General features: G+C 38.3%; 2 protein-coding genes across 4 annotated transcripts; both read right to left on the bottom strand.

Moving 5' to 3' along the window:
- Positions 1 to 747: 747 nt before the first annotated feature.
- On the bottom strand, positions 748 to 5,629 carry LOC115703021 (protein ALP1-like). 3 transcript variants are annotated; one of them, XM_061105529.1, is made up of 5 exons: positions 5,488 to 5,629; positions 5,221 to 5,289; positions 1,808 to 2,324; positions 1,484 to 1,715; positions 748 to 1,396 (listed from the first exon to the last, which is right to left on the bottom strand). In XM_061105529.1, the coding sequence occupies exons 3-5, from the start codon at positions 2,318 to 2,320 to the stop codon at positions 927 to 929; spliced, it is 1,215 nt and encodes a 404-aa protein (XP_060961512.1). In that variant the 5' UTR covers positions 2,321 to 2,324; positions 5,221 to 5,289; positions 5,488 to 5,629; the 3' UTR covers positions 748 to 926. The 3 variants fall into 3 exon arrangements, with proteins under 3 accessions (XP_060961512.1, XP_030486358.1, XP_060961513.1); XM_030630498.2 differs by having other exon boundaries at positions 5,221 to 5,366; positions 5,488 to 5,584; XM_061105530.1 differs by having other exon boundaries at positions 748 to 1,303; positions 5,221 to 5,366; positions 5,488 to 5,583.
- Positions 2,448 to 3,569, bottom strand: LOC133028908 (L10-interacting MYB domain-containing protein-like). Its single transcript, XM_061105531.1, has 2 exons — positions 3,219 to 3,569; positions 2,448 to 3,133 (listed from the first exon to the last, which is right to left on the bottom strand). Exons 1-2 carry the CDS (start codon positions 3,558 to 3,560, stop codon positions 2,609 to 2,611), a joined length of 867 nt encoding a protein of 288 aa, XP_060961514.1. The 5' UTR covers positions 3,561 to 3,569; the 3' UTR covers positions 2,448 to 2,608.
- Positions 5,630 to 12,643: the final 7,014 nt, after the last annotated feature.

Raw genomic sequence — 12,643 nt, 5'->3', positions numbered from 1 at the left:
GTTAGTGATTTCATTCCTCATAATGGTATGGGATGTAGGTAATATTCACCACCTTTTTCTTCCAATAGATGTTGAGGTCATTTTTACTAGAGGTGTTCATCCAATCTAATCAGTACTATTTTACTCATGGTGCATCTGATCGGCACTATTTAACTCATGGTGCATCTAATCAAATCCGCACAATAGCTCAAATCTAATTCCATCCAATCCGCAAAAGTACAAATTGGATTAGATTTTTGGATTGGTTACTTTTTAATATTAAGTTATTTGATATTTATTAAAAATATTTTTCTTTCACACAACTAACAATAAAAACAAAATAAATTATTGTTCCTTTATATCTCTAAAAATAAATTAAAATAACAAATTTAAAGGAAGAAAAAAATTGTATGTAGAAAGAAATGATTAATTTAGGTGGCGTTTGGTAACACTTTTGTTTTTTAATTTTAAAAACAGAAAAATAAAAGTAGTTTTTTTGTTTTTAAAATTTTGTTTTTAAAAAACAAAAATGTGTTCTATAACTACTTTTGTTTTTAAATTTTAAAAACAGAAAACAAAAGTGTGTTCTGTAACCACTTTTGTTTTATAATTTTAAAAACAGAAAACAAAAGTGTGTTCTGTAACTATTTTTATTTTTCAATTTTAAAAACAAAAAACATAAATTTTGATTTTTTTTCTTTTTTTAAATAAAAAATTATGAATATCATTTATTTTTATTTTTAAACAAATATATAAAAATCATAAAAAAAATCAAATAAAAAATACTCATTAACATTTTAAAAAATTCAAGTAATTTAAAATCACGAAACACATTATCTATAACACAAAACCGACAAATTCATAATAAAATATGAACTAATAATAGTCTAATCTTGAAGAAAACTATTAAAAAAGTTCTAATTGTTAATAATCTTCACTCATTATCTTCATCGTCGATTTGCTCTCCATATATGATCAGCGATTTCATCACGGACATTAGCCATTTCACGAAGTTGATCTCTTGAAATGCTAAACTCAACACTATCATTCAAAGTTTCGTGAGTGCTTTGTATAGTAGCATCTTGTACTTCAGGAATGTCTTCGTCTCCATCAAAATATACGTCTTTTTCTGCATTTGTCCTTATAAAATTATGAATTCCACAACAAGCAATCACAATGTACTTTTGTATTTTTAGATCATAGGAAGGCATTTGCTTTAAAATAGGAAAGCGAGCCTTCAATACGCCAAAGCACCGCTCGATGACATTTCTCAAAGACGAATGTCGATAATTGAACAACTCCCTTTTTCCTGAAGGATTACGATCTGCATATTGATTCAAATGATATCTTTCTCCTCGATATGGGGAAAGAAAACCAGGCATGTTTGTATATCCAGAATCAACAAGATAATATTTTCCTAAACAATGTTAATTGATATTAATTTTTCATATTAATATTAATTCAAAATAATGTCAATAAACATAATAAGTTTGATAACACTTACCATTGGGTGGAGCTGGGAATTCATAATCTGGGTTTGTGGCACATTCTGAAAGAATTCGTGCATCATTAGCTGATCCTTCCCATCCCGCTACAACATATGTGAACTTCATGTCAAATGAACATATACACATGACGTTTTGAGTTGTATCCACCTTCCGACCTCGATATGGTATTTGTTCATTAATGGGAACATGAGCAGAGATATGGGTCCCATCTATAGCTCCTACACAATTCTGAAAATAAAAAACAAATTAATGGCTTTTGTTCTTTCTTTATTTATTAAATTTTAAAATAATAATAAAAGAGATAGTATAAATTTTTTTACCTTGAAAAATGGATAATATTTTGGATTGAATCGAATTTCTGAAGGAACTACATCAAACAAAGGTGGAGTAATTAACTCTTTGGATAAACGACATACCGCCTTCAAAACTTTCCTAAAGTATTCAGATGTAGTTGAGGTGGAGTGTTGAAATCGTTCAGCAACTACACGATGTCGTTCATTATGTCCAATGACAAATAAGAACATAGCAACTTGTTCCTCAACAGAAAGATAGCGAGAGTTCTTCAATAATTTTTTTTCTTTTAAAACACCACAAAATAGTTTGAAGACGTCCTTATCCATTCTGAATAAATCATAACACCTACTATCGTGACCATGCAACACTTCCATTACATACTCATGTCCTGAAAGGGCCGAATTTCTACACGGTTCCTTAGTTAGATATAATTGATTGTACTCCACGCAAGCAAACAAAATTAATAACTCTCCAAACTCATCGTCTGAATCGTCAAGAAGTAGATTATTTTTGTTGAATGGTGCCCCAATGGTAGACATTATCCTAGAGACATTTAAAGACAAAATATATAATAAAAAATAATAATAACATTGTAGATAAAAGTAGATAGCTAAAGTAAATTACTAACAAGTCATGCTTATAAACAAAGTCATACAAACAAAGTCATACAAACAAAGTCATGCTTACAAATAAAGTCATAGAAACAAAGTCATGCTTACAAACAAAGTCATACAAACAAAGTCATGCTTACAAACAAAGTCATACAAACTAAGTCATTCATAAATCCCAACAATTATAAAGTGTAAATGTTAAACAAAGTGAAAAAATCACTTCAAATAGTTCAACCAATCAATTCTTCTATGTTCTGGCATCTTTAGAAACAATGCTCTAGACACCTCGCTCTCAAATTTCTCAATAGCCTTTGCATATACTTCTCCACTAATTCCATCAATTTGATTGAGAGCTTCGATACACTCATCCAATAAGTGATGTTTTGTCGATGTCATTGAGTTCTCATACACTTCCATCTTTCGCTTTGCGGTTTCATTATACACTGTTAATGTTTCTGCTAATGCGAGTGAGAACTTTGCCTTTTTTGCCGATCGAGAACTCGTAGTGGAAGTTGATTTACCTCTTCTTTTGCTACCATCCTCATCAAAACTACTTTCTTGATTCCTAATAGATGGACTCTTTGACATAGCATCATCATCATCATTATCAAGATTTATGGAAGGACTCCGAGTTGAAGGATGAGCATTGGAACCAGTTGCAGTGGTATCACCAAAAATAACGCATAACTTTCCATAAAGTACACAACCTTTTTTTCTAAATTTTTTAGCTGACTTGTTAACCTACATAAAATAAAATAATAATGATAAATATACCAACACTTATTAAAAATCAAGCAATAAGTTTTCATTTGAAAATATTTTTTACCCGAATAAGTCTATCCCACACTTCATCTGGCGCAGTAACTTGTCCAGTCACTACACTAAATCCTATGCCAGTCTCTTTCAGTAAAGACTTGAAATCCTTGTGCCTTTGTCTTAACAGATTGTATTTGTTCCTTAATTGTGTATCAGTGTAACTTCTCTTCGCTTGTGCATAAAGCTCCTCCTTTATACGCTTCCATGATTGCTTTGTAAAGGTTGTAGTATTCCTATTTCCCTTCAAAACTTCTTCTTCCATAAGTTCAATAAAAATTTCTTCATGTTTTTCAGGCCAAACAGAAGCTTCGCTATTATCAATAATAACCACCTCACTATCTGTTCCTGTCATCTATTCAATCTACATGTAATTATAAAACTAATTCTAAAACTTATGTAAAAAAACCAATAAAATTAATTTAAAAAATTACAAACTATTGCAAACTAATGAAGCATAACAAGTGTTGGCAACAAGTGTTGGATATCAATATATAAAGCTCACTAACACATTCAAGCATAAACTAATACAATCCAATCTCATTCCAACAAAGTAACAATAAAATATAATAATGCGAATTCCCAGTACATATAATAGTGTGTGATACTTTTCATACATACCCCTAGTGATATCAACTTGTTTTCAATGTTTTGACAGTGATAAACATCTGACTAAGACATGTTAACTACTAAGGCTTCAATATTCACAAATTATTATGTTAATTGATAAAATGAGGTTAAGATGGAGAAGTAGATGAAACCCATCTCAAAAAAGGAAATTCTTAAATCAAAGAACACTGTTCACTGAAGTAAGCAAGTGAGAATTACAGTTAATGACAATAGCTATGCCTATGTAAATAAATTGTAGATTTTATTCACATTATTATTAGCTTTATAGGCCTTCACCTATATATAGCTAGCTAGTCGGATCCCTTTAACTTTTTATAGAATTGAAAATTGGAATCATTATTTGGATCGATATAGAAACAAAGACAGTTTCTTTATTTCTTATAGATGTTCTCTAGCTAGTAGTATACTATATATTCAAAATTTTCTTCAAAAGAAGAGTAGTGTGTAAGTGTACTGATAATATTAATAAGAAGAAGAAACCCTTTTGATTCTCATGTGCAGTGGCCTTTGGAATCTAATGTCTCTTTCTCATACACTATTATGCATCCCCAGGCAAAAAGGAAAAGCTGCAAAAAAAAAAAAAAAAAATCTCTCCGTTTGAACAAGTTAAACTATTTGCAATCTTCTTGGGATCACCAAAAATAAAATTCCTCTGATCCTATTAGTACCCACTTTAATCTCTTTTTCACTCTCTCACACACACACACCAACACCACCACACCACACCTTCTTATATCTATATTCACTCACACACATATACACATGGTTTTGGGGTATTTCATAATTTTCTGAATATTTTGAATATTTCTCTGGTTTGCATGAACCCATCAAGTTCCTTCTCAGCTTGAACAAAGCCTCTTTGCAATCAAAATATACTGTCCTACTCCTACTCCTATCATAATGCTATGATTAAATATAAGTTGCCATCACTACTGTAGTACTGTGTAGCTGTTCATGTATAGGGGTGGAAAGAACAGCAAATGAAATATACTGGTCAGACTAACACCAAAGGGGTCAGCACTACTAAATCAAATGGATGTCAACAACCCATTTTGTAAAATCATAATTAACACTGCCCTAGGACAAAGGTATATTCATTTTTCTAATCACATACATATACGAGAACTTGAAGAACACAACCCTCACGTACACACACCCAACACAATCCAAAGTGTAAATTATTAGAAAAACACATTTCCCACGTCTAATTCTTCCCAATAAATCAAACAAGAAAAGAGGCACTCATGCAGACATTTCATCAAACATATTAAACGCATAAACTCAATAGTTACACAAACAGCCTTGCATTTCCAGGGTTTTTCTAGTTAAGATAATAGGTGTAAGAAAGAACAATAATAATGGCAATACAAGTTTAAACACAGTACCTAGTTAGATTATAGCAAAAGTCTGAAAGAATTAAGGAATGGATTTCACTTCTGAGGCATTCGCTTCGTCTGTAATAGCAAAAAAAATATTTCTCTCTAAGAAACAACTTTCATTGTCATTCTTTTCTCATTTTTCATTTTCGGATCTGAGAATGAAGGAATAACAAAAAAAAATTTGAGAAATAAGGAGAGAGAGAGAGAGAGGCGAGATCTATAGAGAGAAAGGAACATAGAACCAAATAAATATACAGTGAGGAAGAGATTTACCTTTGAAGCCATGGAAATGAAGCTCTCCTCTGATGAAGGTGACTGTAACGAGAGAGAGAGAGAGAGAGAGAGAGAGAGAGAGAAAACCAAGATAAAAGTGTTTTTAAAATTTTTTAAAATCATGTAAAAACTGTTTTTAAAATTCAATAAAATCTGTTTTTTAATTTTAAAAATAAAAAGTAAAACTAAGTTACCAAACACAATTTTTATTGGTGTTTTCAAAATTTTAATTTTAAAAACAAAAAACTATTTTTAAAATGGTTACCAAACATACCCTTTGTTTTAAATTATATTTTTCACATATATAATAATAGAATATAAATTTAATCTATTAAATTTTAAAATATATTTATATCATATGTATTAAATTCTTAAATTACTTCTTTTTTGCATTAAAATATTAAATGCATATATAATTTTCTTTAAAAATATATATAAATATGTGTGGATTAGATTTGATCGATTACTTTTACATATCAATCAACATCTAATCCGCACAAGTGCGAATTTTAAGTTTTCTAATCCAATCTAATCTGCACTTTACGGATTGGATCGGATCAGATCGTGCAAATTGAATTGGATCGAGTATTTTATGAACACCCTTAATTCTTACTATTTCTTTAGCTAGAGAGGCAATTTAGGATAGTTGGTGTCGACATTATGATGGAGATGGGGTGTAAATGTTAAAAGTGGTTATTCATTGGCATGATCACTACAATTTGAAGAGGGAATGGTTGATTCAACTAAATTGGTAGGATGGGGGAAAGGATTTGGAACCTTAGTGCGCCACCTAAGGTTCAGGTCTATGTGTGGCAAATGTTTTATTTAGCCTTACCAGCAGCAACGCGGCTAATTTCCCGAAAGGTTCAAGTTCTGACATTGTGCTCGATGTGTGAAGAAGTTGCTGAAACTCCAAAACATGCAATGCTATTTTGCAATATTCTTCATTCTATCTCGGTTTGCTTAAGGGTTTGGCCACTGCTACGTCGATGTGCCCAAGGTTGGCTATAGGAGATTTTGATTTTCCTCTTTGAAGAGTTATTCTAGAAGAGCTTTGAGTTGGTAATGATGGTGATGCGGTGGTTGTGGTACGATAAAAAATCAGCTTTGTTTGGCAGTGCTCAATCAAGAATTGATGTTGTATTAGAGCTTGCTGAAAAACCAATTGATGGAATTTCAAGAACACTAGCGACATGGTCTCTTGGTGGGATGTTCCTCTTCAACAACGATGGACTGTTAGTCACCGCCTCTTGTTGAATGTTTCTTGCTATCCACGGATGCATCGATGATTACTGATAGGGGTTTGTTGGGTTGAGGGTGATTTGTGGTGATGATGGTGTTGTTTGGTTGGCGTGGGCAGTTAGACTCTTGAGAGACTTTAGTGTTAATGTGGAGGAGCTTCTTCATATGAGGATGAGATTAATGTTGACATACCCTTTTGAATTTAGTCTTGCTAGTATTAATTGTGATTCAACTGTGGATATGAGTTGGGTGAATAATCTCATTAAAATGTTAGTTTAAAAATCTATTATTTTAGATATTACTTTTTTAATATTTGTTTTAGGTGGTAGTTTTTGTAATACCGTTTTGCATTCTGTGAATGATGTTATCTACTTTTATTACTAATATATATAAAAAAAAAATGTATTTAGACAAATGCTTACCCAAAATCTTTCAGTTGATTTATCTTAGATCAATTTTTTTTAAAAAAAAATAAAAAAATTTATAGTATATCCTATAAATAAAAAAAAAAAATTACAATAAATACATAAAGAAAAAAGCCCATAATACTTTTGGTTTTATTTTTTGTATTTTTACACCACATACTGAAATTTTAAACTTTTTTATTTTTTAGGTAGAATTTTTTTCAAAAATATTGTGTAAGTTTTATACTATGTACTGTGTTACGTTTTCACTGTTGTTCTACAGATATTTTTTAGTTGTTCCATTGTTGTTTTAATTGTTCAATTTTGTTGTTTTACGGTTGTTTTATAAAAATACAGTATTTTTGTAAAAAATTATGTGTGACAGTAAAATTGTAAATTTTTACCAAAAATCTAGTATTTTTGTAAGAACCTTTTTATTTTTTGGGATAATTAAGTTGAGGAATACCTCTTTTTTACATCCATTAATCAAAAATACTTTTATATAATATTTTATTAAAATCTACTCAATTTTATGAGTGAGTTGCATAATATACCCTTGTCTTGCACTTAATTGTAACACATGATTTACATTAACTTAAAGAGTATAATAGGGACATTATCTATAAAAGTGAATATATCTTAAAGAATATAAAAATAAAGATAAAAATTAAAATAAATAAAGTTGTTGACCGAGGTTTTCGGCAACTATTAAAATATAATTATAATAATGAGCTGTAAGAAAGTGAGATGAAGACTTTTTACGTGGTTGGGGCGTTAATGAGCCTTAGTCCACGAGCCACTGCTATTAATGGATGTATTTAATACAGATTCTACACTTGAGAGAATGTTTTTCTCTTAAATACAGAGAATGTTCTTGGTGAGTTTTTTCTCTTCTTGCTCTTTTGCAACCAAGATTCTCCGACCCCATTAAATGAGCTTTGAGGGGGTATTTATAGTGTTTTGGTGGGGTAATCCCTAGAATTGTTCTTACACATGTGTCTGTAAGTATCCATAAAGTTGGGCATTTCCGATGAATATACCATGGGTGATGCATGGTCAAATCCCTAGGTGTTGTAGGGTTTTTATGGAGAATGTCCTTTTTGTCTTATGATTGACGTGACTCTTCGCAGAGTAGCCGTCGCTAGACTTAAATGATCATTACTGTAGCGCTGCTGTTCGAGGGTTGTGCCGTCAGACTTTATTGCGTGTTACAGTCCCAACACGCTTCCTCCCATGCAGCATTAAATGCGACTTGATTTCTCGGGAGAGACCTGACACATCCCGGAGGGCCTTTACGCTATACTAGCTTCCAAGAGTAACTTGTACTCCGGATGTCTCCTCTGGGACCCATGCTAATAGCGCTTCCTGGTGGCATAAAAAGACTTAGCAAATCTTTCCAAGTTATCTGATCCACGTGTCCCCTCTTGACTGGTCCACGTATTTTGGGCACATTTTGGAGCAACATTTACCCCCCAAGCCTTGTTTACTTAGTAAAATAAACCAAGGCTTGTTCAAGTGTCTCCGGTTGACCCCTCGTTCCCCTAGCTCGAGCCTCGAGCGCGTGGGGGCACATTAAATGATGTCATTTAATGCAGCAATATGCTTGTTTGCAGGAATGTTTCCAGCCGCCTCCTCGGTCTTCTGATACGACTTGGGGGCGCGTGAAGGTGTGTCTAATAATGGCATTAAATGCGGCGATTCGCTTTTGCAGAGGTCGATTCGTTTCACGCCCCATGATTGATGCGGCGCATTGATGGTGTCAGACGGATACTCAAACGTTTCCACCGCCTTAATGGTAGATTGATCTGGTCCGTTGATCTTTTGGGAATTCGAATCGTGCGTTTCCCCCACCGTGCGATTGGTAGGTGAAGACGCCTGTTCCTCATGCACTTTTGCCTATAAAAGCCACCACCTTTCCTTCATTTCGGTTACTTTCCATTCCTTGCCATTTCTGCTCGAATTTCTCAGAGAGAAAACTCCTCAAAGTAGCACAAACTGCTTTAACACTTAAACACTTCTTTTAATTTTCCAGTGTTCGATTTTGCCAGTACTTCTCAACTCTCACTCAACCACACTCAGTACCCCCAGTTCAACAATCAACTGTAAGTTTCTTGCATCTTTAGATAATAACATGCTTACATTTACTTCGTTTGTTTTCTGGGTTCGCACTTAGAGGCTTCTGGGTGTGTGAGTGTTTAAGTTCTTCGAGTTCTGCTTTATGTTTACTGTGTTAGTTGTAGAGTCGCCATTGTCATGCCTCTGTTGTAGGCATACAGCTTTGTTTGAAGAAGGCCATGTATTCTTCGTTTAGCAATTGCTTAGGGCATAGGAAGGCTTTTCTCTTTTCTTTTCCTTTTTGCAAAACCACTTTTCTGCGATTTTACTGCACCCGACACTTGTTCAGGGATTCTCTCCTGAGTTTCCCAGGTGACACGTGTCCGGAGGGGGCCTCTTTCCAGCGGTTAGGGGACCCCCACTCCCTTCTTCCTGATTTAGGGTTTGGTATGGGGCCTAACTGCTGGGTTTTTTCTTTTTGTTTTTCTCAGAACATAAAATGTCTGCTTCTGGCTCGAAATCTTCGAAGAAGAAAGGGAAAAACATAGCCACCCTGGAGGAGGTTTCTGCGGGACCCGGGTTGCCCGGGGGAAGGGTACAAGTCCGCGCCACCGGCCGGGGAAGCGGCCGAGCTTCGATCGACCCTGACTTGCCCTCACCAGCTGGAGAACATCATTAATGTGGCTGGGATCAAACCCTCTACCTCAGGGACCTTCCACCGGCCTCCTCGTGACTCGGAGACGCCTAATCACAACTATGACGGCTTCGTGGCTTGGAGTCAGACCCATTTGATGGTCGGTGCCATGCTCCCGCTCCAAGATTACTTTGTGAATTTTCTTGTATTTGTCGGCCTTGCGCCATACCAACTTATCCCTCAAGCTTACCGCCTGCTTTCAGGCTTATTTATTTTTTACACCCCCGCGGCTGGGGGTCTCCCAGCCCGGCGGAAATTTTATATTTTTATGAACTTGTATCCGTCCCCAAGAAAGGGGACAAACTTAAGGATGGTTTTTATGGGTTCCGGATCCACCCTGCTAACGAGGGGGTGGTTCCATATAATAGGCAGACTCATGTTAAGGAGTACCGCCACCGATTTTTCTTCTCGTCCGGGTTCAGGGCCGTGGACCACCCAGAGCTTCTCACGGAGTGGGTGCGGATCCCACCTTACCAGCGGACGCTCCCCACTCAGGCTTTCCTTCGAAGGGCCCAAGCCTTCGCCTCCTACGATCATGCCGATCTTGATGTCGGGGGCCTGGTCACCACGGAGAATTGCAGGAAGGCTAAACTTATCCTTTCTCATCAATCCGTGGATGACTCCAACCTCTCAAAGGTCATCTGCCCCAATGTGAGGGCGCCGGTCGCGGAGAAGGCCTTCCGGGATGAGCTTATTGCTACGGCAGAGAAGAAGTACCAAGATTATCTCTACCGGAAGGCCCAGGAGAAGGCGTATTCTAAGGCCCAGGCTGCCTCTGGGAGAGGGCTTCGCGTGGGGAGTCCGGTGGTGCGAAGGAGCCAAGCCATTGGCGGGAAGTCCGAAGCTAAATTTTTTGACAAGATACTTCAAGAAGAGATTGGGGGTCCTTCCGCCGGGAGGCCCCTTCGTCTTGAAGGTTCTTCCGAGAACCGAGACTTCCGGCCTCGGCCTTCGGCCCCCGAACCAAACTCGGGTGCTCCGTGCTAGCACTTCGGTGCCGGTGGTAAGTCTCCCTTGATAATTCGCTATGTTCCTTCCGTTGATGAATATACCAGTCATAGGCCCATAGGGTTTGACGAGCGTCTCCGTAGGTTTAAGATGCCGTCGACCCGGTGGGGGGATCATTTGAAGGAATTTTATTTTACGAACTTAGGAGATTACCTAGGTCGGTCCCGGATGGGCTCCGGCCCTCCGGAACCTATTCCCTTAGGTCCGTCGGCTTACATAGCGTCCAGCTGGTTTCGGCCCTCGGACAGTTATCTTGGAGATGATGCTGCCAGCATTAAATTTCGGGACTTTGCTAGGGCCGAATTAGGAAGTTCGGGTAGGAGTAGTTTATTTGCTGCACCTTTTATAAGCAGTTTCTCACGAACTTCTAACACTTGCTTATTTTATTGGAACAGGTACCTCCATGGATGCCATCCTGGAACAGCTTGCCGGGGTTCATACTCTCGTGGCTCCTCCGGCTTTCACCCCCTCTCCCCCGGCTCCTTCCTTGAAGGTTCCTTCCGGCGCTCCTCCCGAAACCATTGACTTAGTGGATGACGAGGAGGTGCTTCCGGGAGAAGGCCAAGGGAAAGGGTGGGACTTCTCGGAGGAAGCCGCCGAGGGTACCGAGAGCCTCAAGCCCTTCCGGTGGTAGCGAGAGGAGGACGAGGAGGAGCCACTGAAGTGGCTCTGATTCGCAAGCGTAAGGGCAAGATGATTGCCCAGGACGAGCCGAAGAGGCCTCGGAGGGCCGACACTCCTGCTCATGGCCTAGACGGCGGGGTTTCTCCGATGGAGGAAAATCCTGCTCCTCCTCACATTGATCTTACCCCGATTCCGGGGGATGAGGTGAGGCAGGAGCTTCGCATAGCCAAACACAACTACGCTATGGATGAGTACTCCCGGGGGTATGCCGAGGTGGAGGCCCTTAGGAGGATTCTCGGCGGCCGAGGTTGAGGCGAGCATCAACCATCCGGACTATCATGATCCGTGGAACCTCAACCTGGACCCTTTAACGGACTGGTTCCGTCCCCTCCTAGGGCCCACTTTGGCTCCCTTTGCCGCGGAAATGACCGGTGAGTTCGCTTCTCAGCTTACACGCTGTGCGCCCAAGCGGTTTGCCACTTGCGCTTCCCTGAACTCCATCTTCCAGGTCCAGGACCTCAGCCATTCCCTCACAGTGGTAAGTACTTTGCAATTTCTTGCGTTTCCTTTTTGTTGTTTGTATTTTGTTTTCTTCCTTTGAGAAATTTTTCCTTATACCCCGTTATGGTTCAGCTTGCTGCTGAGGCTGGTCGCCTCTCCAGGAACATCATAAACCATGGCTTCGCTCTGTCCGACTTTGGGGACATGAACGACGTCAGGAAGGTCCTCCAAGACCTCACAGCGGAGAGGCAGATCTACCAAGAGGCTGCCGAGCGCCAGGAAGCAGCGGCCAAGACCAAGGAAGAGAAGGCCAAGGCCAAGGAAGAGGAGGCCACCCGGAGGGAGGCTCAGGCGGAGGCCATGATCCAGGCCGAGGCCCAGCGGAGAGGCAGGATGGAGGCCCATCATCAGGAGGAACTAAGGGCTCAAACCGAGGCTGCCGAGAAGGCCAAGCGAGATCTTCGGGAGGCCAGGGAGGCTTTGGATGAAATGGCCGCCAAGGTGAGGTCTCTAGAGGAGACTCACCAGTCGGATATCGAATCCAAGGCCGCTCTAGCTGCGGAGTTGAAGGAGCTTCGGGACTACAAAGATCGATCTACCCGGGAAGGCCAAGAGGGCCGAGCTCCTT

The sequence above is a fragment of the Cannabis sativa genome, chromosome X (assembly GCF_029168945.1).
Source record: "Cannabis sativa cultivar Pink pepper isolate KNU-18-1 chromosome X, ASM2916894v1, whole genome shotgun sequence".
Lineage (NCBI taxonomy): Eukaryota > Viridiplantae > Streptophyta > Magnoliopsida > Rosales > Cannabaceae > Cannabis > Cannabis sativa.
The sequence above is the reverse complement of the archived record's forward strand: the minus strand, read 5'-3'. Positions and strand labels throughout refer to the sequence as shown.

Excerpts from the sequence above, each read along its gene's own strand:
- LOC115703021 (XM_061105529.1), bottom strand. The coding sequence starts at position 2,320 with ATGTCTACCATTGGGGCACCATTCAACAAAAATAATCTACTTCTTGAC. Across the intron at positions 1,716-1,807 it reads AATATTATCCATTTTTCAAG|AATTGTGTAGGAGCTATAGA; the intron begins GTAAAAAAATTT and ends TTTTATTTTCAG. Across the intron at positions 1,397-1,483 it reads ATTCCCAGCTCCACCCAATG|GAAAATATTATCTTGTTGAT; the intron begins GTAAGTGTTATC and ends AACATTGTTTAG.
- LOC133028908 (XM_061105531.1), bottom strand. The coding sequence starts at position 3,560 with ATGACAGGAACAGATAGTGAGGTGGTTATTATTGATAATAGCGAAGCT. Across the intron at positions 3,134-3,218 it reads TGTGGGATAGACTTATTCGG|GTTAACAAGTCAGCTAAAAA; the intron begins GTAAAAAATATT and ends TATTTTATGTAG.